General features: G+C 34.9%; 1 protein-coding gene across 1 annotated transcript in view; it reads left to right on the forward strand.

Annotated features, from left to right (window-relative positions):
* Window positions 1-26,266, forward strand: part of LOC149551881 (Ribosomal protein L9/RNase H1) — an 81,397-nt gene that overhangs the window by 8,544 nt on the left and 46,587 nt on the right. The window contains exon 4 of the mRNA XM_089787382.1: window positions 14,163-14,237. Within this exon, the coding sequence (XP_089643508.1) occupies window positions 14,163-14,237 (75 nt within the window). The remainder of the gene's footprint in view (window positions 1-14,162; window positions 14,238-26,266) is intronic.

Below are 26,266 nucleotides of genomic sequence, written 5' to 3' on the forward strand. Positions count from 1 at the left end.
AGCTTGAGAAGCAGTGTGGCCTCAAACGTGCATTGTTTGGTCAACTATTGGAGCCAATTGTAATTTATTGTGAGAATGAAAGCCGTGAGAATGCTGCCCTTTTTGAGAGGGTTTCTTAGATGAGGAGTCTCAACATTCAATTGTTCTTCTTATGGCTTAATGCATTTTTTGTGAGAGGGAGAATTAGAGGTGAAAGCCCTTGTAATTCATTTTTCTTGGAGTGGGAGAAATTGAGGTGAAAGCCCTTGTAATGCATTTTTCTCTGAGAGGGAGACATTTAAGGTGAAAGTCCTCTTTACTCTTTCCACTCATGGGAGTAGCCATAGTGGATGTCATGTTGAGAGATTCCATAATGACATCACATTGAGTGAATCTGTGATGAGAGTTTGTATTGATGCTATCACGTTGAGAGACTCCGTGATAAACTTTTGTTTCCTCACAAATAAGTGTAGCCATTGTGAGTGTCATGTTGAGAGATTCCATGACATGAATACTTGAAAAGATATCTCATTTGATAATAGGGAGTCCTGATGTTTATAGCTGCAGGAGATATCCTGATTACCTGCGATGGTGCTCTTTCATATACTCGTGTTTGGAAATATGAGGAGGTGCGTTTGGAATTATGAAGAGACATGCGTTTGGAAATATGAAGAGACACACATTCGGAAATTGAAGAGACTTCTAGATATAATATGAAGTGTCTCTTGGTTGAAGTCTGGAAAAGTTATGTTTTTCGGGAGCCTCGACATTATATATATTATATATCATTGCTTTGTGTAAGAATATGCTTGGGGTTGGGTTATTCTTTACTGCAACTATAAATAGTCTATGGAATCAATTATGATAAATGCGATAAGTTGAAGAGTTTAAAGTATTCAGTTGGAAGCATTGTACTTAGACCTCTAATATTTAATAAAAGAGGGTTTATTTGGTGTGGTTGGGTTTTCCTTCTCAAGTTGGAGGGTTTTCTCAGAATAGATACTGTATCTTATTATTTCTTTTCTGATAGTTAGCTGCCTATTTTCCAGTCCTGGTCTAAAACATTTAACACCATAAGCATACTCTGATAAATTATACTTCTGATAATTGCGATGGTCAAGACTACCAACCGATGGTTGCAATGAGCACAAACATCTATCTTTGAAAAGACAAAGTTGGCCTCTATCAGACACAAAACACAATTCTGATTTCTTTTAGCATATCATCTATAAAGGAAACTGCAAACCCTAATCCAGGCTCAAATTATTCATAAGAATTTCCATCTTCCTAATAAGAGCTATAACTATGGAAACATTGGCTGATTTTGAAGGGTTGAATACATGACCATATAGAACACAGTTACTCTACTAAGTGGCGGGGGAATTAGTAGTGAATTAAAACCTTCAAGCCAATTTAAATTTCCAATTCAACTTTGTTCATTGGTCTGTTTTTCTGATTATTTCATCTTAATAAAGATCAGCAACAAAAGTAAATTAAGACAATGCAAAAAAATAGTGCACAAGATGTAACGTGGAAACCCAACGCGGGAAAAACCACCAACACAAGGCTGCTAGGAGCTACTGCCCTAATCCAGTCTTACAACTCCTGCTTAGTTGCAAATTTAAGGGCTTCAACCCTTAGGAGTCAACAAACTCCTCTCTTTTCAAGAGCATTAACTCTTCGACAATAGAAGCAGCAACTTAATACAATCTAAATTCAGCTGTTTTCTATGAGTATCATTTCAATGCATAAGAAACTCTTCACAGTTTGAGAGTCAACCATATTAATATGAACTGTAATCTTTATTTTTTCTTTTACATAAACACAGATGAGTTAAACTTCCGATATTCTGATATATCAAGATAAAATTGCCAATTCTTGTTCACAAATAGATCCAATCCATAATCAGTATCTTTCCTTTCAAAATGGAATTCAGGCAGACACAATGAGTAAACTGTTTTAAAAGAATTTCAATCTGAGTATGTCTCAATGCCACTTATCACTTTGGTACTCTGTATTAATTCTCTGAGTTCAATCTGAAGTCGCATAGAATAATTTAAGTTCTGAATTAAAGACAAATAATACTTCTGAAAGTTATATACCTGTTTCAATCCATTGGTTGAATGCATACAGCCTTAGTAGATAGAAATTTTCAGGTTATATCTTATCTCCTTTCTCCCACAAAGCAATTTTAACAACTCTGTATTTTTATAAATCTGATGTAGCCACAGTTCTCAGCATTTTCGTTTACATTATTTGATTTATGATACTTATGTCTCTTTCAAACATGGGTTTGCGTCTTTTATAATGTGTTGATCAGTTGAAGTTGGTTAAAACTTCCACCATATGATACTTAATAAACTATTAAGTAAAATAAACAATCACATTATGTATATATAGCTGTTTAAGGCCATGGCAATCTTTTGACGTGGGCTGTTGACGTGGGGAATGACACGTCAATCGCATTGTTTCATTTTTGTTGTTGAAATACTACTTTACTCATTTACTCAAACACAACTCGGTAGCCTTGAAAAAATCGATTATTAAGATTGTCTTTCAAATATAACTCCAAAATTGAGAATCATTGGGACCTGCTTTGGCGAGTGCTTGTAATTGGGACCTGCCTGGGTGTGTGCCCTATAAAACAAAGTCATGAATTAGCAAATATACGCTGGAGTAGATTTTTCATGTCTGTAACCAAAACTTGCCTGGGTGTTTGCCCGATAAATTTTCTAGATGCAGTCCCCACAACTCCATCGTTCATACATTATTTAAAGCAATTGCACTGCACACAACACACAAGAATCCAACAAACTCGCTGGATTCATCAGTCCTGCAATCAAACACTGTTATGCTGGGATTCATCAGTTCTGCAATTAAATGCTATTATGTTGAGATCACCTTCAGTTCTGCAATCGTATTATCAGTTCAAACTGACTGTGCATTATCATCTGCAATCATATTGATACCTGGTATTATCTTGACAATTATAGTTATGTATCATTAATGTACTTGACATCAATGACACCAACATACCAGTGATGGTATTGTAGAGTTGAAGTGTCTTTGTGATTGCTCAAGTACTGGCCTCCTAATTAGAACCTTGTCATGATAAACTTGTATAAGATGATTGGCACCCTTTAGACCATGTTCAATGACTGACCATTATTAAACCATTTGCCTTAAATTTCCTCAAGTGGTTCTTGCTTCAAAAGGATTGACTACTATACTGAAGCATTTCTTCGTCCACTTCTTACCTTTTCCATCTATGATGTGTTCTTATTGACATTTATTTTGATATTCCTAGGAGTTGCCATTATCAATAGTTATCCAAATCATTGGAAATTCATTAGTTTGAGTTGATATGGGTTGTTATTGATTGACTGAAAAATAGTCATTTGAGTTAGAGTTTGAAGAAAACTTGAAACCTTAAATACACAGATGACAAGGAGTGGTTTGTTCTAGGCAATCTGCATGATAAACGTGGCTATAGGACAACACCCCCACAACAGGCATATCGGTACTCTGGACCATCTTGTAGGAACTCATGGTGACTTTTGTAAGTTGGAGCGACCGTCTTTCACATAACACACATCTTTGGATTTCATTAGAAGCTTGATAATTTTGTATTGTTTCTGTCAATGTTTCTTGCTTTATTAGGCCATCTAAAATCAAGATTGCTTGTGCTAGTCCATCTGATTTGTGATCTTTGAGAAGTTAAACCATTATCTAGAAAAAGCCTTTTTGTTATGTATTAAATTGCTGTTACCATTCTTTTGTATTTGGGTAAATATCACCATCTTAGGTCTCTCTATATATAATTGGATGAACAGGCTTTGACATGAAAGTATAGCATCTGGAATAGCTATGATGGTGAGCTATCGGTAGTTTACAACTAAGACTAGAGAAACTAAAGTCTTCATTGGTTGGTTTTCTTAGCTTGCTATCATTGTATCCCATGAGATGACATCTCCTGAGGTAATTTGTCAAAAATTCATGTGCCTTGTCTATGCTTGGATGAGTGGTCATACATTGTTCCTGAGCTCCTGTTTTGGCATAGGCAAGGAGGATGCTGGTGAAGGTTGTGAAATTTGGGTTTAAACTCGCCGATTGCATCTGCTGGAAAGTTTCTAGAGCCTTTTTAACAAATCTATTTTGTGCATATCCAACAATCATCATGCAACTTGTCTACACTTCACATTTCCCAGGCATGTCTATTAATGAGTTACTACTACTATTACATTTGTGAAACTCTTTAATCCTTTGCACTTTGATGGATGTCCAAAACCTTTCCAAAGTTTTCATCTTCACAGAAGAAAATTGCTGTCATTGGGTTTTGTGGAATGAAACTTTACCTGGCCAAATTAATAGAAAAGAAATGTCTGTTTAATAAATTCAATCTGCATGTCTCTTGCAATCATAATGTGCCATAAAGTGAAATCTCCTTGAATTGGTTGGCGTTTTAACACTACTGTTGATGTGAGTTTTGTTCCACTACAACATGCATAATCAAATACCCAATGTTTAACTGCTCAATTCTCTCTCGATATGAGGCCATCTCTCATACTAAGCTTGCAAAGTAAATCATGAAATAACTTCAAGGTTCCTTCAAATGTGGATACTCGCTCATTGAAATAATATGATGTGTTGTAATCATGTAGCAGACTTATGCTATTCATTCAATCAACATCAACTGCTTGCATTTCTAAAGATTTAGCTTCATAATGTGCAATGAAAATGTAGTTTCGTTTTCCGATTCCTTACTTCAAATCAAACTTAAACTTACTAACTTCTACTTATAATTGTGTATATCAAATCATGGATGGCTTGGACTCTACTAGATGTAGCTTAATTAGTGACTCCACCAACCTAGTGCAAGCTTCTAAGGAACACTCGAATAATTTTCAAATCAATATCTCCTCTTCAATTTCATCAAGTGGATGCAAATGAAAGATTGAATATCAATTGAAGTTAAGTGCTTTTAATCATCGACTTACCACACAAGGAACACGTACAATCAACAAGAGGCTAGTGGCCCGAATTCGTTTGAGTTAATAAAGTAAACATAACTCTCCCCACTCCACTCTAGAACTATTTAGTAACAAATGAGGAGGCCTTCTCCTTTAATATTAGTCCCTAGTACAATTTGTAGCCAAGATTGCTTTGAAATCAAGGGCCAAGGTTAATCCACATAAGCCCTAATTAGGGTTTCTATAACTACTTGCTACAAATGTTAAATGTCCACCCAATTACAATCAAGCACCAGCATGTGGGCCAATAGAAAAATTACATTGCCTTCATGGGTCGATAAGAAAATTCAAATCCATAACAACTAGATAATGATCAATGACACGTGGATCAATGAGAAGAGAGCACTTTGTAGACAATGCCATCATATCACTTTGGGAAATGTGTTCCTTTTTCTCATCCTCTTTCACATCTAGTGAATCTAGGCATAATCTCATCAAATTGCCTCCATGTGACACTTGGCATATTTTTATTGATTGAGGATATGGCTGCCACCTCATCATTCCTTAACCTGCAATGCAATCCACCACTTGTAAATAATTGTGAAATTTTAAATGATAATTTCAATAAGACTCTGGAAAATTACCACAAACCTATAACATCTAATTTCAAGTAACAAAATTTATTTGGGTAATGCAAATCTCATCTCATCTCTCCTCTCTAAAATCATTTGCAACCAATAATAATCAGCATTATTTTTAAAACTTGGTATTTTCCTTCTTTAAAATTGATGCTAATTATATAAATTAAAATACTCCTTGAATAAATTAATTTGAATTAGCTCCCCTTGTAATTGTTAACTGACATTAAATATAACACCATCATGTGTTAAGTTTGAGGCAAATCCAAATGTCATAGGGTTTAATTGAATTTTGTGTCATTGGATCTACATTTAATTTATCCATTTATATCCTTAACTGCATCAATTTTGTGCCTAACTTTAGTTTTAAAATTTCAATTAGAGATTTAACCTCAAGTTTAGCACCCAACATTTAGCATTTAAATTTCAATTAGAGATCTCACCTCGAGTTTAGTGCCCAACATTTAATATTCAAATTCTAATTAGAAATCACACCTCGAGTTTAGTGACCAATATGTAGTTTCTTGGGCCAGATTTGGGCTTGAGTGCCTTGATTTAAAGGCCTATGAGGCCACACATGGCCATACACTTCTTTATAAGGGGCTCAAATTAGGTCTGATTGAATCCCCAACCCATACATTATTTTCCAAGGTTGTTTTGCCTAGAATTTCAGGCCCAACGTCATTTAAAAAAAGCAACAAACGTTTGCAACAAAATTCTAGGCTCAACTTTCCATTTCAAAGTTCAAAGATCATTGTTCTAAGATTGAGTTGCAACTCCAAGGCTTGAGATGGGATGACACTTCCTACGCTTGGCTTGAGATGAGACAAAATTTTATGGGAATGAAGAAGAGGCTCAGTTTAAAGACGAGGCAAGATTGGAATGAAGTATAGGCTCAACTTGAAGATGAAACAAGATGGGAAGGAAGGGTAGGCTCAACTTAAAGATGGGACAAGATGGGAATAAAGACAAGTCTCGATTCCAAATTTTATACTTAGCGAAATTTTAGCTCTTCCTAACCCAACTTCTACTTTTTTCCATCTCGTGGACTTAGCCAAATTTTGCTACTTTTCTCCATTTTGACACAACCAACTTTTCTTAGATTTCCCCAAATTTGATATAGTCAAATATTGCAATTTTGCTCAATTTTCCCATTTTGACACTCTAAGGAGGCTTCCTACATCCTGAATTGTTGCCAAACCCACTCTACTACTTAGACCTACCAACTAAAAGAGGGGGTCCCCATTTTCAATAGGGCGATGGTGTGAAAAACTCACAACATCTAACACCCACTTAAAGAAATGTTCCAGAGCATTTCAAGATTAAAATTCACTTAGAATCAAGAACCTTTGATTAATCCCTTTTTCACCGATCCAATGACTAGGAATTGTACTCAAGATAAGAGGAACCACGAATTGAGCTAAGAACCTTAATCTCCAGTTACTCAAATGTGTGTGAGGGATTTATTACCCACTCAACACTAACCTAGAAGGCTTCTTAGATCCGTTGAATTTAGCTATTTTGATATCCTTATTTCGAAAGCATCTTGGATAGAGCCTCAATGGTAGTTAGGCATTCATAGTCTTGACATTGCCCTACCATTAGTGATTTTTATTGAGTAGCATTGGTGAGATATTCACACACCTAAAGCCAAATAGCTTTTCCATTTTTCATTCTTTTCTTTCACATTTTTCTTTCTTTCTTTTCCTTTTCTTTTCTTTTGATGTTGTTTTTCTCTTCTTCTCACTCTTTTATTTTTGGTTCACAAGAAGTGAAGCTTGTAGAGGGTTTGGAAAACCAAATTGGCGCTGAAGTAGGTTTAAGATTTCCAGTAGTTCAAACTTTACCTTGAAAACTTCCAAAGAACTCAAAGCAATCAATTGTGAGAAAATGTTGTAACTCAAAGACTTAGGTATCCTAGACACAACGAATGAATTCAATCCAAATTTACTATAAAACCATTTCGAAGGATCGACTATTAGGAACAATTTCTACTTCAAGGTATCCTTGCAAGAGTATTCAAGAAATAAACTGAACAAATCCACTAGGAGAACACAAAAGTGTGTTGTATGACACATCGCCTTTCTTACAAATTGGAACTCCTCTAAACTAACCAAAGCAAACATCTAAGCCAAAAGAAAACTTAGCAACTATCACTAAACTACTTGGGTCAAATGACTCAAGGCAAACCTAGACACCGACTCCTAAAAGCTAAACTAAAACAACTACAAGGAAACCTCTTGAGTCAAATGGTCCAAGACAAACCTACTCTAACTATGTACAAGAATCCTAAAGGGATGACACTAACTATATTGATATATACACTTGATTTAACATGGTTGCTTAGGATGTTTAGAGCAATAAGGCTTGGGTGACATTTCTCAATTTCGCAAACTCATCCTTGTACTCTGAGAATTTTTTTGCTACCCCCTTTTCAAATTCTGGAAATATACCATGTAAAATCAACAACTAAGGTGATTCATTTGGTTCATGGTCAATCCAGATGCAAGTTGTCCTTCCTTACCCACCATGATCAAAATAAGAACTTTCAAAATTATCAACATTCGAAACAAGGAAAGAAACAACCTGGTGTGCCTTGTGTGGCAATTCATGCTTGAATCCTTGTTTGTCACCCACAACTTTAGGAGGTTGTAGTTGGTGGATTCTCCATCTGGCATCAGGATCGAGCTCACAAGTGGTCAAGGCATGATTAATTTTGAAATCAAGCCCTTAGAATATTGCTTTAGGAGGCTTATCCTTGAACAACGTGAACCACACGCCCTTGTGAGTCTCCTTAAGTGCATCCTCAAAAATTAAGGATTACTTGATGAGATGACCCTCATATAGTTCTTCAAATCTTTCTTCAAATGTAAAGTCCAAAAGTAGCACCCCTCTGAAATGCTCTTCTTCCTCTTCCTCCATAGGAGCAACTTATTCATCACTCAACATGTCTCATATATCTTCACCAAATACATTTGAATCATCTAACATGAACTCACAAATTGCTTTCTCATTAGGCAAATCTTGCAATTCTTCATGTGTATACTCATTAAACATGGTATCCTCAAAACTGATAGGAGTATCATCAAACATTCTCATGAATTGACCATCAAATGGAACTTCAAGTGACAATGTTTCTGCGGGTCGAAGCTGATGATGAACTGTGCCACTTGCAACAGCTTGATTATCTTGAAATGCCTTTGGCAATGGATCAACTTCCTTCATGGCATTCTTGAGCACCTCTCCAAAGAAAATGGTGGTGATGACACCTTGTAGTGCCTTGTCAAATTGTTCTTTATATTTGGATCTATCTATGATTACTTGGAGTTCTTTGTTCAACCCGTTGATTTGATTGCTTCCTTCCTCAGGGGTGTTTGAAATTGCTTGCAATTCAGCCTCAAGAGTCTCTTCCTGCAACATGGTTGAAAGTTCTCAGAGAATTACTTTTTCAAACTCTCGGACCCCTATTTGTATTGAGCCTTATCCTTCAGTGATTGACTTCTTTTCACCGAGCAAGGATCTCTAGTCCTTCTCATCTTTTGTTTTCTTTGGTTGGTTTCTTGTTTTGCGCTTTCCCAGACACTATTTGGTGTGCCAACTGTGTTGATCTTTTCTTGTGCTGTTGTATCTTCCAGTCCCTTAGACCTAGTTGGTCTCTTGTTGGACTAAAATATTATTATCTTATCTTATCTAGCTCGTCATGATGCTTGCCTTTGTCTTGTGTGTTTCCTCTTCCTTGGATGATATCTATTGCTTCCTTGATTTTCTTATCAACTTCCTCTCCTTGTGATGTAATGTGTGAAAGCTAATCCTTCACTTGGTTATCTTGATCCTTAATCTCAATCAAACTTCCTTGATGCAACTCATCTCCTTCTCCTCCATTGTTTCCCAGCTTGAAATCTGGAAGAAATGATTGCCACCTCCAGCTGATACTTCCTCATACCAATTTATTTGAAACTTGATTAAGTTAATAGTGTCTTGACAAGATGGGCAAGTAGATTCCTAATGTGAAAGATTATGCACATTGCACCAAGGATTTCATATTTATCCACTTCTTGGTTTCCTAAGGAACTCTGATTTTGGAGTGACAAGTACCATGGGCTCATACATTTCTGAAAAGGAAATTGTCCCTTGTAATTCCAAGTCCACCCTCAAAAGGAATATCAAACAATATATTTCTTCATGTTGTGTGATACCATGTATCCTACACAATCTTGATTTTGCAAGTTGAGATAATCCAAGTGTATGTAGCCTCGTTCAAATCAAACCAAATGGGAAGAACATCCTCCTGTCTATCCATTAAGAAGCCTTTATTTTTTTGGATTTTCTGTTTTCACTTTTTTGGGCATTTTACTTTAAGGAGATCTTTTCATCTTGAATAAAACTTGAAGGCTCACTTTTGTTGACAACCCCATGAATGAACTTTGTTGACCCTCCTATTGCCAATTTCTATTGATGTGAGTTTTGTTCCAATACAACATGCAAAATCAAATACCCAATGTTTCAAGATGAAATATTAAGTACTCAATCCTCTCTTGATATTAGGTTATCACTCATGCTAAGCTTGCAAAGTAAGATCATGAAATGACTTCAAGGTTCCTTCTATTGGGGATACTCGCCCAGTGAAATAATTTGATTTGCTGGTAATCACTTAGGGAAATTATGCTATTCATTCAATGGATAGCAACTACTTGCAATTCTAAAGATTAGCTTCATACTGTGCATTAAAATTGTAGTTTGATTTCCTGATTCTCCACTTCAACTCAAACTTAAACTTTCTATTTTCTAGTCATAGCTGTGAATGCAAGGAATCATGGATGACTTGGACTCTACTAGATATAGCTTAATCATCGACTCCACCCAACTAGTGCAAGCTTCTAATAAATGTTCTTCACACAAACTGATATTGAAATATATTAAGAACAAAGACTACACAAAATTCTACCGCTCAAGCTCACGGTACACAGAAATGCTACTGACTGTAATGCACTACAATCTCAAAACATGATGTAGAACTAATAACACATTAATTCTGAAGAGCCCCAGTCATTGCTGATAACATTTGAAGATATAACACAGCCAATGTCTGATATTAATCAGACTAATAAATCCAATCCGAACTATTTAGGAGATTATATTGCAGAAAAATATAAGACGACATCTTAAGACACCTTGCCTGAGAAAGACTTTTCAACCTGTATGAATATCGATCACAAAGACGAACACAACTCCATCAAGACCTCTTTAAAGGTTGAGAAGGCATAGTGGTTCCAGAGGAAGGTAAGGAGACAAAACCAATGCCATTTCTTTTAACCAAAAATCTTAAACAAGAATGGTAACCTGATAATATATTTCACCAAATATATGATACATGAGCCTTTAACCGACAGAAATAGAAACAATAATAATAGAGACACCGCTTGCAAAATATGAGGATGCAAAGAAAACAAGAATACGGCTTCAACTGAATTTCACATACGCAAATAAAATGAGCGGATGACGTGGAAGACAAGTCATTGTAGACTGCACAAGAGGTAAGTCTGTTGGTGATGAAGAATATCATGTGCCACATGGAAACAAACAAGTAATGTATGCAAGAGGAGAGAGTGGGGCTCACATAAGACATATCCAGCCAGAAATAAGAAATATAAGTGAATACAAGACTGCTCTCAAGCAGCAACCAGGGGAGTTTGCATGAAGAGAACTTATAACAGAGAACTTAGAAATAGCTGAAACTGAAGAATCCAAAAATGCAGAGCTGAGGTAAGAGAAGATCTATCTTGTTGATATATTAAATTGCAACACTCATGAGCACAATATCATTGAACTCATGGAATTCATCAAAAATGGTTATCAAAATATTTAAAAAAATCCTTCAAAAGCACTCAAATGCACTCTAAAAACAAATCCATGGTGGTTAAGCAATTCCTCCAAAACATGAAAACCAAGGCCAAAATGTGCTTAGGAGTGAAAATGTCAAGATGGCAAGGAAATTCACCCAAAATACAGGTCTCATTTGCGCCCAAGAGCTCAAGTCAAGGGTTGCCAAGGAATGTCTCAAGGGTCTCAAATTCCTTCAGCAAGGCTCATATGCACCCAAGTTGGAAGGAAGGAGAGAAATCCTAAAAATGTGGCGAAGGAAGAAGATATTTGCATGCCCAATTAACACCATGGAAGGAATTACGAGAAGTTGATTTGAAATCGGTCTCTTATAGAATCCTTGGCTATACTAAAAATGCACTAGAGTCAAGATCAAACCAAATGTCGATTCTCACATTGCAAGTTGAAGAAACAAGTCTAGAGTGTTAGAATTTTAGAGAAAGAAAGAGGTGTCAGAATTTTTGGAGAGAGAAAATCGTGAAATCTTAAAGAGAAGTAATTCTAAAGCAAATTGGAAGAATTCAAGAAAGAAGTATGAGAAATATTTTGGAGAGACAATTTCTTTCTAGAGAGAAGAAAGTTTATAGAGGAAGAATTCCAATTCCAAATGTTAAAGGAAGACATACAAGTCCCAAATTTCCAGTTCCAATGTCGAAAACGTCCAAGTTTCAAGCAATCCATTTCAAGGCATTCAAGATTCAAGACCTCAAAGATCTAAAGCTCAAGTGCAAATTTAGAAGGATGTAACATATTTAATTTCCTCTAAAAATCCAAGACCAAAGTTAGGCAGTTTTGTGTGAAGAATTTCTAGAATGATAGAATCATTGATAAGGGAGTCCAGTCTATTTCAAGAAGGTGCATTCTCAAGAAAGTGTATGGAAGGCTGAAAATGTTCAAGGAGAGATAGCTTTAGAAGAGTCAATCAAAGTTGAGGCCTTGGTTGCAAAATGACGCAGCAAGTAAATATTGCTTATGATGATTTACCAAATTTATATGGCCCTTAAAATGCTTATATGGTGCCTAGTCAACTTAATTGGCCAATCGAAAATTCTAGTCAACATGGCCAAATTCACTACATTCAATGAGAAGAATTCTTGGTTATTTTTGGGGTGACAAGCTATAAAAGGCTCACTTCATGTGTATAGTTTCTTGAAGTGTTTCTATGTTTGCTTGGTTTCATTCCTTAGCATGCACATGCTTTTTGTTTTTCCTTGAGAGACGATAAGATTCCTCGATATTTTATACTGGGTTGGTGTGGTCATTAAACACCCATCAGTAGAACTTTTCTTAGGAAATCAAAGGCTTTATAAGCCAATGTAAGGTAAAATTTAATGTGTATGATCATCTTAGATAAACTTCAAGATAGAATAACTGATAACATACTATTTGGTGTTATTTGCCTATGCAACAATTTTGTAATAATCTATTGTGTATTATTTGCACACCAGGACTTGTACTATCATGTTACTCACTCCAAGCCCATTAGGATTAGGCCTTTCATGGCTTACGTTAGTGATCTCCTTGGAATTAATCACTTATTATATGTTTCAGTTGAAATTACTTCCATCCACCAAAAGTTTAAACACACACATGGATGATTGCAAATTTTCAATTACTCTGCCTTCTTTTTTCAAATAAAAGCTTATTCTGTCCAAAGGGTTTGCTTGGTTGAAGCGACAAGTTCTCATTTTGGAGACCTTGGTTCAAATCCCAAGAGGGACATCTTTGTGGAATTCTAAGTTGTGACTCTTGGTCTTCCATTGGTTGTATTTGTCTCATTGTAAAAAGGTGGATTCTAAGTTGTGACTCTTGGTCTTCTTGTTGTTTCTAGTGTGGTTGCTCATAAGGAGCTCGAATAGGCTTATAATTCTCATGTTGTTCCTCGAATGTATACAAGATTTGTAAATGATTTCAATATAAAAATAAAATAAAAGTTTATTCTAAGTTTTTGGGGACAGTTTGACATTTATGAGACAGAGACTGCAATTTGTGTGCAATTTTATGAATATGAGATCCTTCTTTAATTTTTTGTTATTAAATCAAGGTAATTGAATAACACATGCTTTTTCTGTGTCATGTAAATATTATGCTATTGTTCTTAGGAGATCCCTTCTGCTTATTTCCTACGATATCAAAGGTCCTAGTTCCAATTACCGATTGGTAATTCAAGATGCTTTCTATGAGGATGACCTTAGACTAATGGTTTTGGTATTATGACTTCCAGAACCTGAATTGAGGATTGCGAAATTGCACTACAATTGTTGTTCTCATGTGCTTGAAACCATTTCTTAGAATTGTGTAGTATATTACCTATAAGAGTATAAATTAATGTCAATACTCCAGTCCCATCTAGGCACAAACCTTCAGTGGCATGTACATGTGAACTCCTAAGAATCAGTCACTAATAAAATATTCCAATGGAAGCTTGTCCTATATTCCCATCGATGCAATGTAGTAAATATCGCAGTGATTAATTTTCCAATCATTTTGCCTATTTAAAAGAAAGATATGTTCTGTGTGAGTTTTTGGCTAAAAATAGTCAGAATACAAAGAGATTGCAATTTGTTAACTCTTGTTTTGAATATAATAGCATTTTTCAATGTTTCCCTATATTTTCGTACATTGACGACTTCTTGTCCTACATATTTGTTAGTTTTGTTTGAATGTAAGTATCCTTATAGGTGCTTCTTGGCAGGGGCTACGGAGACTTGTTCTAAATTATGGAAAAGAGTTACGTTATCCTGTGACAAAGGAAGAAATTTTGGACGAGGTAAGATTAACATTCCTAAGCTTAACCAATTCTTTTTGGGAAGCTGCTAAATGTTTTCATTTTTCATTATATCATGCACATTATTGTTTATTTAAATGTTGATTGCAGCTTGTGTTTCAGATTGTTTAGGCTTTGATTTCTCTTGAATGACCTAGTAGTATCATTACTTGTTTTATTTTTGAAAAAAAGCAAAAAATAGAATCTTTTCATTTGTAAAAAAATCATCAAAATTTAACATAGTAACAGTCATGATGCGTTCCAAGGGCAGCAGGGCATGGATTTGGGTTCTTAGTTGAAACCAAGCAGCTGCAACAGGATTCTACTTTTCCTAGAACCTGTATAAAATTTAATTGATAGTAGCTACTTAATCTGTCGAAGAAACTGTTGAAGGAGTATACAGATCAAAGAAATTGCCTTATACTGATAGAGTAGAGAGCTCATGGTAAAACACGGGTATTTGGGGAATATACAGCTGCCAAAGTGATGCAGCGTATCTTACAAATCAAACAATAAGTGGGAGACATGTTGGTCCCTTCAAAATCTATTAAACAAATTCCATTGTTAGAGGCATCTCATGAGGTAAAACTAAATATATTTCAACCCAAGTTAACCTATACTTCACCGTTCACATGGTTTGACTTCTATTACAGAGTATATTATTCGTAACTTTCGTTTCTGATATTTTCTTGCAAAACCCTTTGGAGGAATTTTTAAAAACTAGGCCTGTTAAAACATATCCAAATCTCAGTCGAATCCAATAAACCTATTACAAGTTATGGTCTCTGTATTGAAACCCATTTGCACTGCATAAACCAGAAAAAAAACTTGTAACCCTGCCTAAGGCATCCAATATCCTTCTCAAGACAAATCCAAATGATTCCAAACCAATTTCATAATAACCCTCTACGAATCTAGTTTCTGCATATGTAAGTCATTAATTGTTTTAACGCATAAATCATTGTTAGAGCACAAATCATTGCTTGCAACTCCATTGAAGGTATTTAGAAACCAGTTTCCACTAAAAGATCCATAACTTCCATAAATCTACATAAAAACGACCCAAACCAAAAGGAAATGAAAGTGGATTCACATATCTTGCCAATGAATCCATTTAGAGGTTCTGATTATTCCAAATGAGTCCGTACCAAACCCTGCAATATGACTATTGCCAAGGATTCTCAAATCTGCAAACAACCACTTTCACCAAAATGCTCATAACTTCTTCAAAACTTCATGGAATTACTCCAAACCAAAAAGAGAAGGAAGATTATTCATCTTGCTATCCAAATATACAGATTATACATGGTTTCCAGGCTGTACAAGGCCATACAAGGCCTAGAAACAACACAAACACTAAAAAACCAATCAAAACACCGATATAGAAAATCTGCAAAATAAATCCAAAATATTTCCTTCTTCTCCTTGATTTGGAACGACCATTACAATGCTTTTATAGACTTTTTGGTAGTTTACAACTTCCCAACCAACCTTTGAACCAACCTATTACATGCTTTTAACCCTTTTTTTCACCCTTTTGCAAAGTTTTAAAGTTGCAGCTTTTACATTTTGTACATTTTGATCTCACAATTTTGTGCCGACCTTACAAACATGTCATAATGGAATATTTACGACCATTTACAATATCTTTACTTTTCTTTGAGTTTACAAACACATTTTGACCTTATCGACTACATTAAGACCTCCTTGCACAATTTTGATAACTTATTACAAATGGCTTGTCTAGCCTTTACATCTTGACAAAATGGACTCAAATACATTACAAATGACTCAAATGAATTTAAATATCTCATATAAGATCTTTAATCATCCTTGTGTTCTTGTTCCTTAGGTGCTCTTGCACCATTCTCCCAACTTTGAAAAGTTTCCAAATCCCTTGGAAACACAGAACCAATAACCTGCAAGAAAACAATTAGATCAAAAATCTTCATCTTTACGTTCATTTCCCTTTTCCTCTCTCCCAACCTTGAAAAGTTTCCAAATCCCTTGGAAACACAGAACCAATAACCTGCAAGAAAACAATTAGATCAAAAATCTTCATCTTTACGTTCATTTCCCTTTTCCTCTTAATGCCTTTATCACCATCATCTTTTCCTTTAAGGACACAGGACTATCCTCAAAATCTTCTTCTCAAATACTCTTGTCAGTGGAGCATTAACAGCTGCAACTCCATGGTGCCTTATTAGTCAGAGATCCACCTTTACAATGCTGCTTCAAACTCACCAAAACAAATCTCCATGTGCCTCAACTAGGAGTTCCATCCTTCCTCTTTTCCCTAGTCTTTTGGCATCCACTTGGACCTTCCCATGGCCCTTGACAGAATTTCATTTTCTGTCAACATAACAACAAAACACCTTCTTTATGCAACAAGATGGATGAGCACCTACAACAAAAAAATCATCAACAAATCAAAACCAAATCTTCAAGGTCGTGGTGTGGATTGCCTCCTTCGGCGCTTTACCCACACACTCAAGATCTTCAAGCTCTGATACCAATCTGATGCAAAGCATCTTACAAATCAACCATTAAGTGGGATACATGCTGATGCCTTCAAAATCTATTAAATAAATTCTATTGTTAGAGGCATCTCATGAGGTAAAACTAAATATATTTCAACCCAAGTTAACCAATACTTCACCATTCACATGGTTTGACTTCTATTCCAGAGTATATTATTCATAACATTCGTTTCTGATATTTTCTTGCAAAACCCTTTGGAGGAATTTTTAAAAACTAGGCCTATTAAAACATTTCCAAATCTCAGTCCAATCCAATAAATCTATTACAAGTTATGGTCTCTGTACCGAGACCCATTTTCACTGTCATAAACCAGAAACAAAACTTATAACCCTGCCTAGGGCATCCAATATCTTTCTCACAACAAATCCAAATGATTCCAAACTGATTTCATAGTAACCCTCTATGAATCTAGTTTTTGCATATGTTAGTCATTAATTATTTCAATGCATAAATCATTATGTGAGCACAAATCATTGCTTGCGACTCCATTGAAGGTATTTAAAAACTAGTTTCCACTAAAAGATCAATAACTTCCATAAATCTGCATAAAAATGACGCAAACCAAAAGGAAATGAAAGTGGATTCACATATCTTGCCAATGAATCCATTTAGAGGTTCTGATTATTTCAAATTAGTCTATAGCAAACCCTGCAATATGACTATTTCCAAGGATTCTCAAATTTGCAAACAACCACTTTCACTAAAATGCTCATAACTTCTTCAAAACTTCATGGAATTACTCCAAACCGAAAAGAGAAGGAAGCTTATTCATCCTCCTATCAAAATATACAGATTATACATGGTTTCTAGGCCGTGCAATGCTTGGAAACAACACATAAACAAAAAAACCAATCAAAACACCAATATAGAAAATCTGCAAAATAGATTCAAAATGTTTCCTTCTCCTTCTTGATTTGGAACGACCATTACAATGCTTTTATAGACTTTTTGGTATTTTACAACTTCCCAACCAACTTTTGAACCAACTGCAACTTTTACATTTTGTACATTTTGATCTCACAATTTTATGCCGACCTTACAAACATGTCATAATGGAATATTTACCACCATTCACAATATTTTTACCCTTCCTTGAGTTTACAAACACATTTGACCTTAGTGACTACATTAGGACCTCCTTGCAGAATTTTGATAACTTATTACAGCTTGTCTAGCCTTTACATCTTGACAAAATGGACTCAAATACATTACAAACGACTCAAATGAAATAAATATCTCATATAAGATCTCTTATCCTCCATGTGTTATTGTTCCTTAGGTGCTCCTACACCACAAAGGAAATTACATTGCCTAATAAAACTACTCAGGTCAAATAAACATCATAGTAGAACTATTCAGGTTAAGGAAACTGCTAGTCAAACTGTCCATGAATTCATACTAAACGTGTCATTGTCTGGCGCCTCCTTGCAAAAGGAAACCGATTCCAAAACATAAAACATACATTTAATAAGGAGCAAATTTAGTGGTTAAAGGACAATGGCATAATTATTCTGTATACTTATCTCCACCAGTATATCTAAACCAACATCCTTAACTAGCCATTGGCTTTAATTATGAACCTGGTCCTTGTCCTTGATGTATCGAATTGTAAGTGTTTGAATTATGAGGATTGTGAAATTTTTCCACCACAGTTAGACCTTGGCTGCATATCACATAGATATTATAATGTCCCCATCCAATTTTTTTCTAAAATTTTCCGTAGAATCACAATTGCAACCAATTAGTGTTAGGTTACATCTTTACCAAGTAAAATGTGTTTTTAAACCATGTGATCCTGGAATTGTATCCTGCAATCATAACCCAAAAAACATATACATACATAATTATATGTATATACTTTCAATTATTAGTTAGACAAGAACACATCTGATTCATATAATATCTATAAGATTAGACAAACACATTAGGGTTGGGAGGAAGATACATGATAGGTCTGCTCAAAGCAATATTCGCACTAAGCCCAAGGGCAGATTGGAACCGGAGCCCTCTTGGCCTTGATGGGCAGTCAACATTGACATCCACCAGTCTGGCCTACTTAGTGGGGTGCAAGTCCATGTAGCCTCTTCCCCTAGCTATGTGTAATGCCACTAGAGTACTTGATGTATCTTATAAAATGCCCAACTAGGGTTTGGACTGGTTGGAAATGGAAATCTAGCTTGGTCTCTTGATTTTGAACCTGCAATCGGATTGGATATCAGAAAATAATTATACATATAATCAAGTTGCAAATTATTATAGTCTTATATTATATGTGGCGATCCTTTGAGGCCTTATCCAATGACTCATCCGGCTATGAGGCCTACAGGAGATCATATGTTCACGAGTTCAAATCCCTCTTGGGGGTAGGGTATGTATGTCTTGTTTGTAGCACAGTTAGGTGCCTCTTTCAAGGAGCTTGGGTAGTCCTATATGCTGTCACCATTTGTAGACCCAAAAGCATATAGATGGTATCATGGACAATGAAAGGACCATTCCTTTCCTTTTCTTTCCTATGAGGTGCCTTGATATTTATCCTTCAAGTTTAGGGGCATGGAAATAGATCTGTCATTAAGCCTCCTAAGGGGCACAAAATACATCAGTCATATTGGGCTCAACTGAGAATGAGAGTATTTCCGTGTGTCAGCCTTCTAAGGGGCACGAAAGTATATCTATTGTTGGCCTCCTTAAATAACCCTCCTTATTGTTGGTGTGAGTTCTATTCCAATACAACATGCAGAATCAAACACTCAATGTTTCAAGTGAATCACTACATACTATATCCTCTCTTGATATAAGGTCATCTCTCATGCTAAGTTTACAATGTAAGACCATGAAATGATTTTAAGGCTCCTTCAATTGTGAACACTTTCTTAGTGAAATAATGTGATTTGCTAGGATCACAAAGGGACTAATGTTATTCATTCAATGAATATCAACTACTTGCTCTCCTGAAGATTTAGCTTCACAATGTGCCAAGAAAATGTAGTTTGATTTTCCAACTTTTCCACTTCAACTCCAACTTAAAATTCTAACCTCTATTTCTACTTCTACTTCTACTTCTACTATGAATGCAAGGAAGTATGGATGAACTTGGACACTACTAGATGCAACTTAATCACTGACTCCTCCATCTAGTGCAAGCTTCTAAGGAATGCTTGGATGATTTTCAAATCAATATCTCCTCTTTAAACCCATCAAATGGATGCAAACAAAAGATCGAATATCAGTTAAAGTCAAGTGTTTTCAATCATCGGCTTACCACACAAGGCACAGGCTAGTGGCCCAGGTTTGTTTGAGTCAAGCAAGTAAACATCATCAATTTCTTTCATCTAACTAAACCACTTTGAAACAACATGAAATGAAATCCTAATCTAAGTGAGAGATGCAAAGAAACATGTTATACTCCAAAATGATCATATATCCATCATGAAGACCAACAAAGAGAACAATTTTGGTTGTACGCTAGCAACGATTCAACATAAATGTCTTTACAAATGAACAAGCCTTTATATAGGGAGCTCAATTATAATGAGTGATCAAGATTGATTTGAAATCAAGGGCTGAGATTAATTCACATAAGCCTTAATTAGGGTTTCCATAACCACCTGCTACAATTATTAAATGCCCACCCAATTACAATTAAGCACCAGAATGTGGGCCAATAGAAAAATTACATTGATTTCATGGGCCAATAAGAAAATAAAATAAGCATAACCACTTGATAATATTACAATAGTAGATAGTTTCTATCTACTCTCTCTTTTGTCTTTTTCTAATGGTCACTCTTTTTGTAATGTTTCCATAAACTCCTATTCGTTATGGAAACTTTCTTTTTCACTCTACAAGAATGTTTCTATTTCCTCGCTTTTGTTCGTTATAGAAACATTCTTTTGTATATTGTATATATAGATCATTTATGATCTTTGTTTAATAACTCATTCATTATTTTACCATAATATGGTATTAGAGCAAATTCTTAGCCTCTTCAAAAAAAATTAATTTTTTTTTGAAATTATTATTTCAAATTTTCAAAATATTTGCCAAAGTGCTCAAAATTTGCATATTTTTTTCCTCCAAACTAGACTAGGGAATTAGTGTTCAATTTTTTCTGCAATTTCTTGGCCTTCTTTTTGGGCATTTTTGAGCTGACTTTTTCTGTACATCTTCTGCAAAGGGCAATGTCTAGGGTGTTTTAAACCATAGTTTCAAGACTTGGACTCATCTTTGATTCGGAAAGCCAAAAGCCGACTCGGACTCGGACTCAGACTCGGCAACAGGACTCGGCTAGGACTTGAAAAATAGAAAAACCCATGAAATTCAAAGATTTTTAAGGATTTAATAATTTTTTCATGCATCATTTAGTCAATTAACATCGAATACACAATAATTGAGCTAAATAGAAGCTACTTAACACTCATACACAATTTTGCATAGATCACATAAGTATAAAAGCAAATTTCTAAAGGAAAAAAACTGAATAAGATAATATAAAGTTGAAGATTTAAGATTTAAGATTCAATCGTTAATAAATTTGTGACATACCACAACGTCATTTTCAGAATTAATATACACTGAAAAAACACCTAGAAATCTTTCTTTTTAAATTTTAAACAAAATTTATAAAAAAAAATTAAAAAAATAAAAATTGGGAGAGTTCTGGGCTCAGGACTTGGCCAGGACTCGGCCGAGTCAAAGTCCAAAGGCCATTTGCCTCAGAAAGGCTGCCTCTGCCTCGGACTCGCAGAGTCCCAAAACACTATTTTAAACCCTCTTGTCTCTAATTTTCGTCTTGTAGTTTTGTTTTCCACCATTTTTTTTACAGTCATATCTACCATTCAAAATAAAATGGCTAGGGTTTATTTCGAAACTCTCTTTTTCCATGCCAATTTTAAAAACTTTTTGCAGATTTTTGGTGTGTTTTTGCAGATATTAACTGGGTTGATCTATATTTTTCTTGGGTGCATTATTTTTTGTGCCTTGAATTTTGAGCCAGTGGATTCAAAATCTAAGTTCCAATTCTTTGTGGGTTTTTCGAGCTTTTATCCAAGTGTCTTCAAATTTTTTGGGTCTTCCGTCAATCTATCTTGAAGTTTGTGCCATCTTAGATTTTTCATGCTTTCTAATTGAAAAACGTGCAATGGCATCTCTCACCAGTCTCATGCTGGAAGGCAGTCAATGTTTCAGCATAAAGAACTACAACACCTGGAAGCAGAGAATGATGACGATCTATGAGTACCGTCACCTTAAGGTGCATGTTTTTTGTACCCAAACTTGCCCTACCCCAGTCAATGCTGCCACAGACCAACATTGCAGAACATGCAAACCTCTCTTATCAACATGAGGCTGCCTTTTACGCTTTTTGAGGACATACAAATTTCTATTTTCTGAAGATAGGTTGACCATTAAGAGAGGGTATTACAATATTAGATAGTTTCTATTTACTCTCTCTTTTGTCTTTCTCTAATGGTCACTCTTTTTGTAATGTTTCCAGAAACTCCTTCTGTTCGTTATGGAAACATTCTTTTTCACTCTACAAGAATGTTTTTATTTCCTCTCTTGTTTGTTTTAGAAACATTCTCTTGTATCTTGTATATATAGATCATTCATGATCTTTGTTTAATAAAACATTCATTATTTTACCATAATAGATAAGACCAATGAAAAACAAATGGGGCAATGAAAAAATAACAATATTTTGTGGGCCAAATGAGAAGAGAGGTTAGTAGAAGCTTGTAGAAGAAGAAAACTTGTAGACAAAACAACCATTTAATGAACCAATAAGATGAGACTAATTGTATTTACACCAAGTTATCTTTGAAATGTTATTCCTTTTATCTTTTTGCACTTGGAAGATTCAATAAATGTCGATACAGTATGATGAGATTTTCCTGCATCGATGCTACTAATTTAAATTGAAAGACTCCTTGAATAGATCAATAAAATATATAATTTTGCAAAGTCTAGGGCCTTGGAATAGATAATTGTCTTTCTGGATTGAACTATGTATAAATCTTGATCATTACCGTTTCAGATTGTACTACATGGTTCATCATTAGGACGAAGTAATAGATAGAGAGAATATCATCCTAATGGTGGATCATATGGTATGATCCAAAATGTTGATGATGAAAAATCACACACTTTAATTCAAAAAGATGATTATCTAACTTAATCGACTGTGGAAATTGCATGGGGCTTGGAATAATCATTCAATGTACGACCCTTCACAACTTCAAGTTGATTATAAAATATTTAATATATTGCCATTTATGATTTATTTTCCATTTATTTCAATTTCCCATTTGTTAAAACTAATGCCATTTGGATAAATTCAATGCCACAAAGGATGAATTAATTAAATAATATTTGAAGTCAATCTCTTTTAGATGATATGAACAAACTATAACTCAAAGGTCATAGGATGAACGTATCCACAGTCTGATGTAACAGGTGATTAACATAAAGGACTGATGGTAAAACACAATGGAAAATGAAAATCAAAAGGAAATACAAACAAACACCAAGATTAGGAATATGTCCTTCATTTCCTTCACAAAATCAGGGAGTTCAAAGATGTAACAACCAAACCCTACTAATTTAATAAAAATAAAAATAAAACTTTTATTGACGAATAGGAAAACTGAAAAACAACTTTCATTTTCCTACGAGCATGAAAAGAACTGCAGTTAACATTCCAATGTAATTGCTACTGCCTTTCACTTGAAACTGAAAATTAATTTTCTCAATCTACTTTCCAGGAAATGAAATCATTTAAGAAATTAAATATGATTATTACAAAATAAACCAACAAAATCATAACCTGTACATGCTGATCCTTTCAATTGTTCCTTCTTGGAAATTCATCCATCATGGGAAATGAACATTGTCAGAGGTTTTTACCACCCAACTATGAATCTTCTGATCATGACTAGGTGTCACCTGCGCAACTTCCAATGGACGTAACCCAGCCCTTCCCAGGAGTACACGAACACAATTTCTATTGTCTTGCTATCCGAGACTTGGTATAGAACCCACAATCATCATAGCCAGTGATCCTAAAGACATCCTTGCTTACTAGGTGACCTTTCTAGCCAGATGTTGCACTACTGGTCTTACTGACTGACATATAATACCTATAGCATAGTACCACCTTGGCCAAGGTTTTGAAACATGGACCTCCTGGTCCAATACATTAGATATCTCAATCCTAATGGCATTGACCTTCTCTTGAAAGATACTAGAAAGGTCTAAGTTCTACCCATCCCAGTGATGGAAGTATTGTCATTGATGTCAAAGGCATGCGTGAGATGGATGGAAGTTGTTATCAATGTCAAAGAAATAATTAAGAAGCAAAGATATCAATAATCAAGGAAGCTATTAGTACTAAATAGATTATCTATCTGTATTAACATGAAAGTATAGAGTATAGACCGAGTGCATGTTAAAAGGAATGCAGTAATGTTATATACAGCAGCATGCACGAGTCATTAGTTTAATTAATGTTAACAACTAAGATACAGATTCAGTATTGTTAGTAGAAAAATATATATATCCTATGGAGCAGAAACCGTGAAGAAAAGTAATCACAGATGTGAGAAGATATTTAAAGACTTATACACATATGGGCCATTGGATAATGACTGCAAAAGGAATAGAATCTATAAAAGAAACAGATGGAAGCTACGATAAAGTAAAAGGAGGAAACAACGTGATTGATTTGAGCAAAGAAGCACATACCAGCAATACAGATAGAATGGGTTGACTTGTCCATGATGTCAAAAGTCATCTATATCTTATACTGAAGTAATTTCAGTTACACATCAGACAGCGACAATACTCTCAAGGATGGATCACGTGTTGATTTCTCCACAAAGTAAAATCAATAACCTGTGATAAGTTGAATGGGCCTTCATTAAATAATGTATTTGTTCTTGGTGCTGCTCTAAGTAAGTATGCATCTGAATTTAGGGATAATTTCATGTTGTATAATTGTTAAGTTTGTGGATCTCTGATAGACAAAACAATTACAATAATAATGAGTGCAGAGAATGTCCTTACTTGAATAGTTCAAGTGCTGAATGTATGTTCTTCTTTACAGCTTTGCCAGTGATTACAATCTGCTTACCTTCGACTGTAGATTGAAGTAATATATATTTGATGTGAATTGATCTGCAAAGTAAACTGTTAAAATAGTAACTGTACTCTGATTGCAGGTATTGGAGATGCCGTAGAATGATGTCCTTCAACTGCGATCAGGATAGCATATTTATATTGGCAAAGTATCATGACTCCGAAGAGTCATGACTTGACTGTTGATAACAATAGCCATATTAAGTGCTTAACAAAACCCGATAATCATGAGCCCGATGATCATAATATGAGGCACGATAATATATATCTGCCAATAACAGTATGGAGCCCGAGCACAGTATATTAAATGGCTGCCGATAATCAAATTTAGTACATACAATACTAACATACATAAGCATATATATATATATGCTTACATATATGTAGTTAATATAATCAGCAGCAATTTAAATTCATCCATAAGCTTAGATCAGTATATTAAATAATCCAAGTTTTACTTCTGCTGACGCTAAAACATTAACACTCCCTCTTTAGCAAGGGAGAAGTAAAACATCATGAGATTAGAATCAGAATCATTATGTAATCAACACAATGTATATTAAAATCTCTTAACAACATAAAATATATCCTATGATCTCTACTTGCACTTTAGCAATGTCTAGAGATGTCCATAGTGATTAAATTTTCATGATCTCTACTTGCACTTAAGCAATGTCTAGAGATGTCCATGACACATTCATGATCTCTACTTGCACTTAAGCAATGTCTAGAGATGTCCATGATACACATATAATCTCTACTTGCACTTAAGCAATGTTTAGAGATGCCCATAATATACTCATGATCTCTACTTGCACTTAAGCAATGTCTAGAGATGCCCATAATATACTCAGGTCTATTATTTACAAGATCGTCACCTTGTAAATAATTTCCTTCTAATGAATATGTCCATGAAAGATTGTCACCTTTCATTACATATCAAATGCTACTAAGTAATCAAATAGAAGTGTAAACTCAAATGAACTATTTTATTTCAAATTTCATTATTACAATTAATCATACCAAGTTTTTCTCTGAAGTATTTCAACTTCATTTTAGCAAGAGGCTTGGTAAAGATAACAACTGTTTGCTCATTTGTACATATATATTCTAGTTGAATAACTCCTTGATTCAACATGTCTTTGATGTAATGAAACGAAATTTCGATATGTTTGGAGTGATTGTGAAATACTGGATTAGAGGAAAGTTTAATGCAACTTTGATTATCACAATAAATCACAGTGGGCTTCAAATGTCTTTTGAATAAATTTGATAACAACTTTTGTAGCCATACTGCTTCTCTAACACCCAAGGAAGATGCAAGGTATTCAGCTTCGGTGGAACTTAATGCTACTGAAGTT

The sequence above is a fragment of the Cupressus sempervirens genome, chromosome 6 (assembly GCF_028749045.1).
Source record: "Cupressus sempervirens isolate cs-2001-9-10 chromosome 6, ASM2874904v1, whole genome shotgun sequence".
NCBI classification, from domain to species: Eukaryota; Viridiplantae; Streptophyta; class Pinopsida; order Cupressales; family Cupressaceae; genus Cupressus; species Cupressus sempervirens.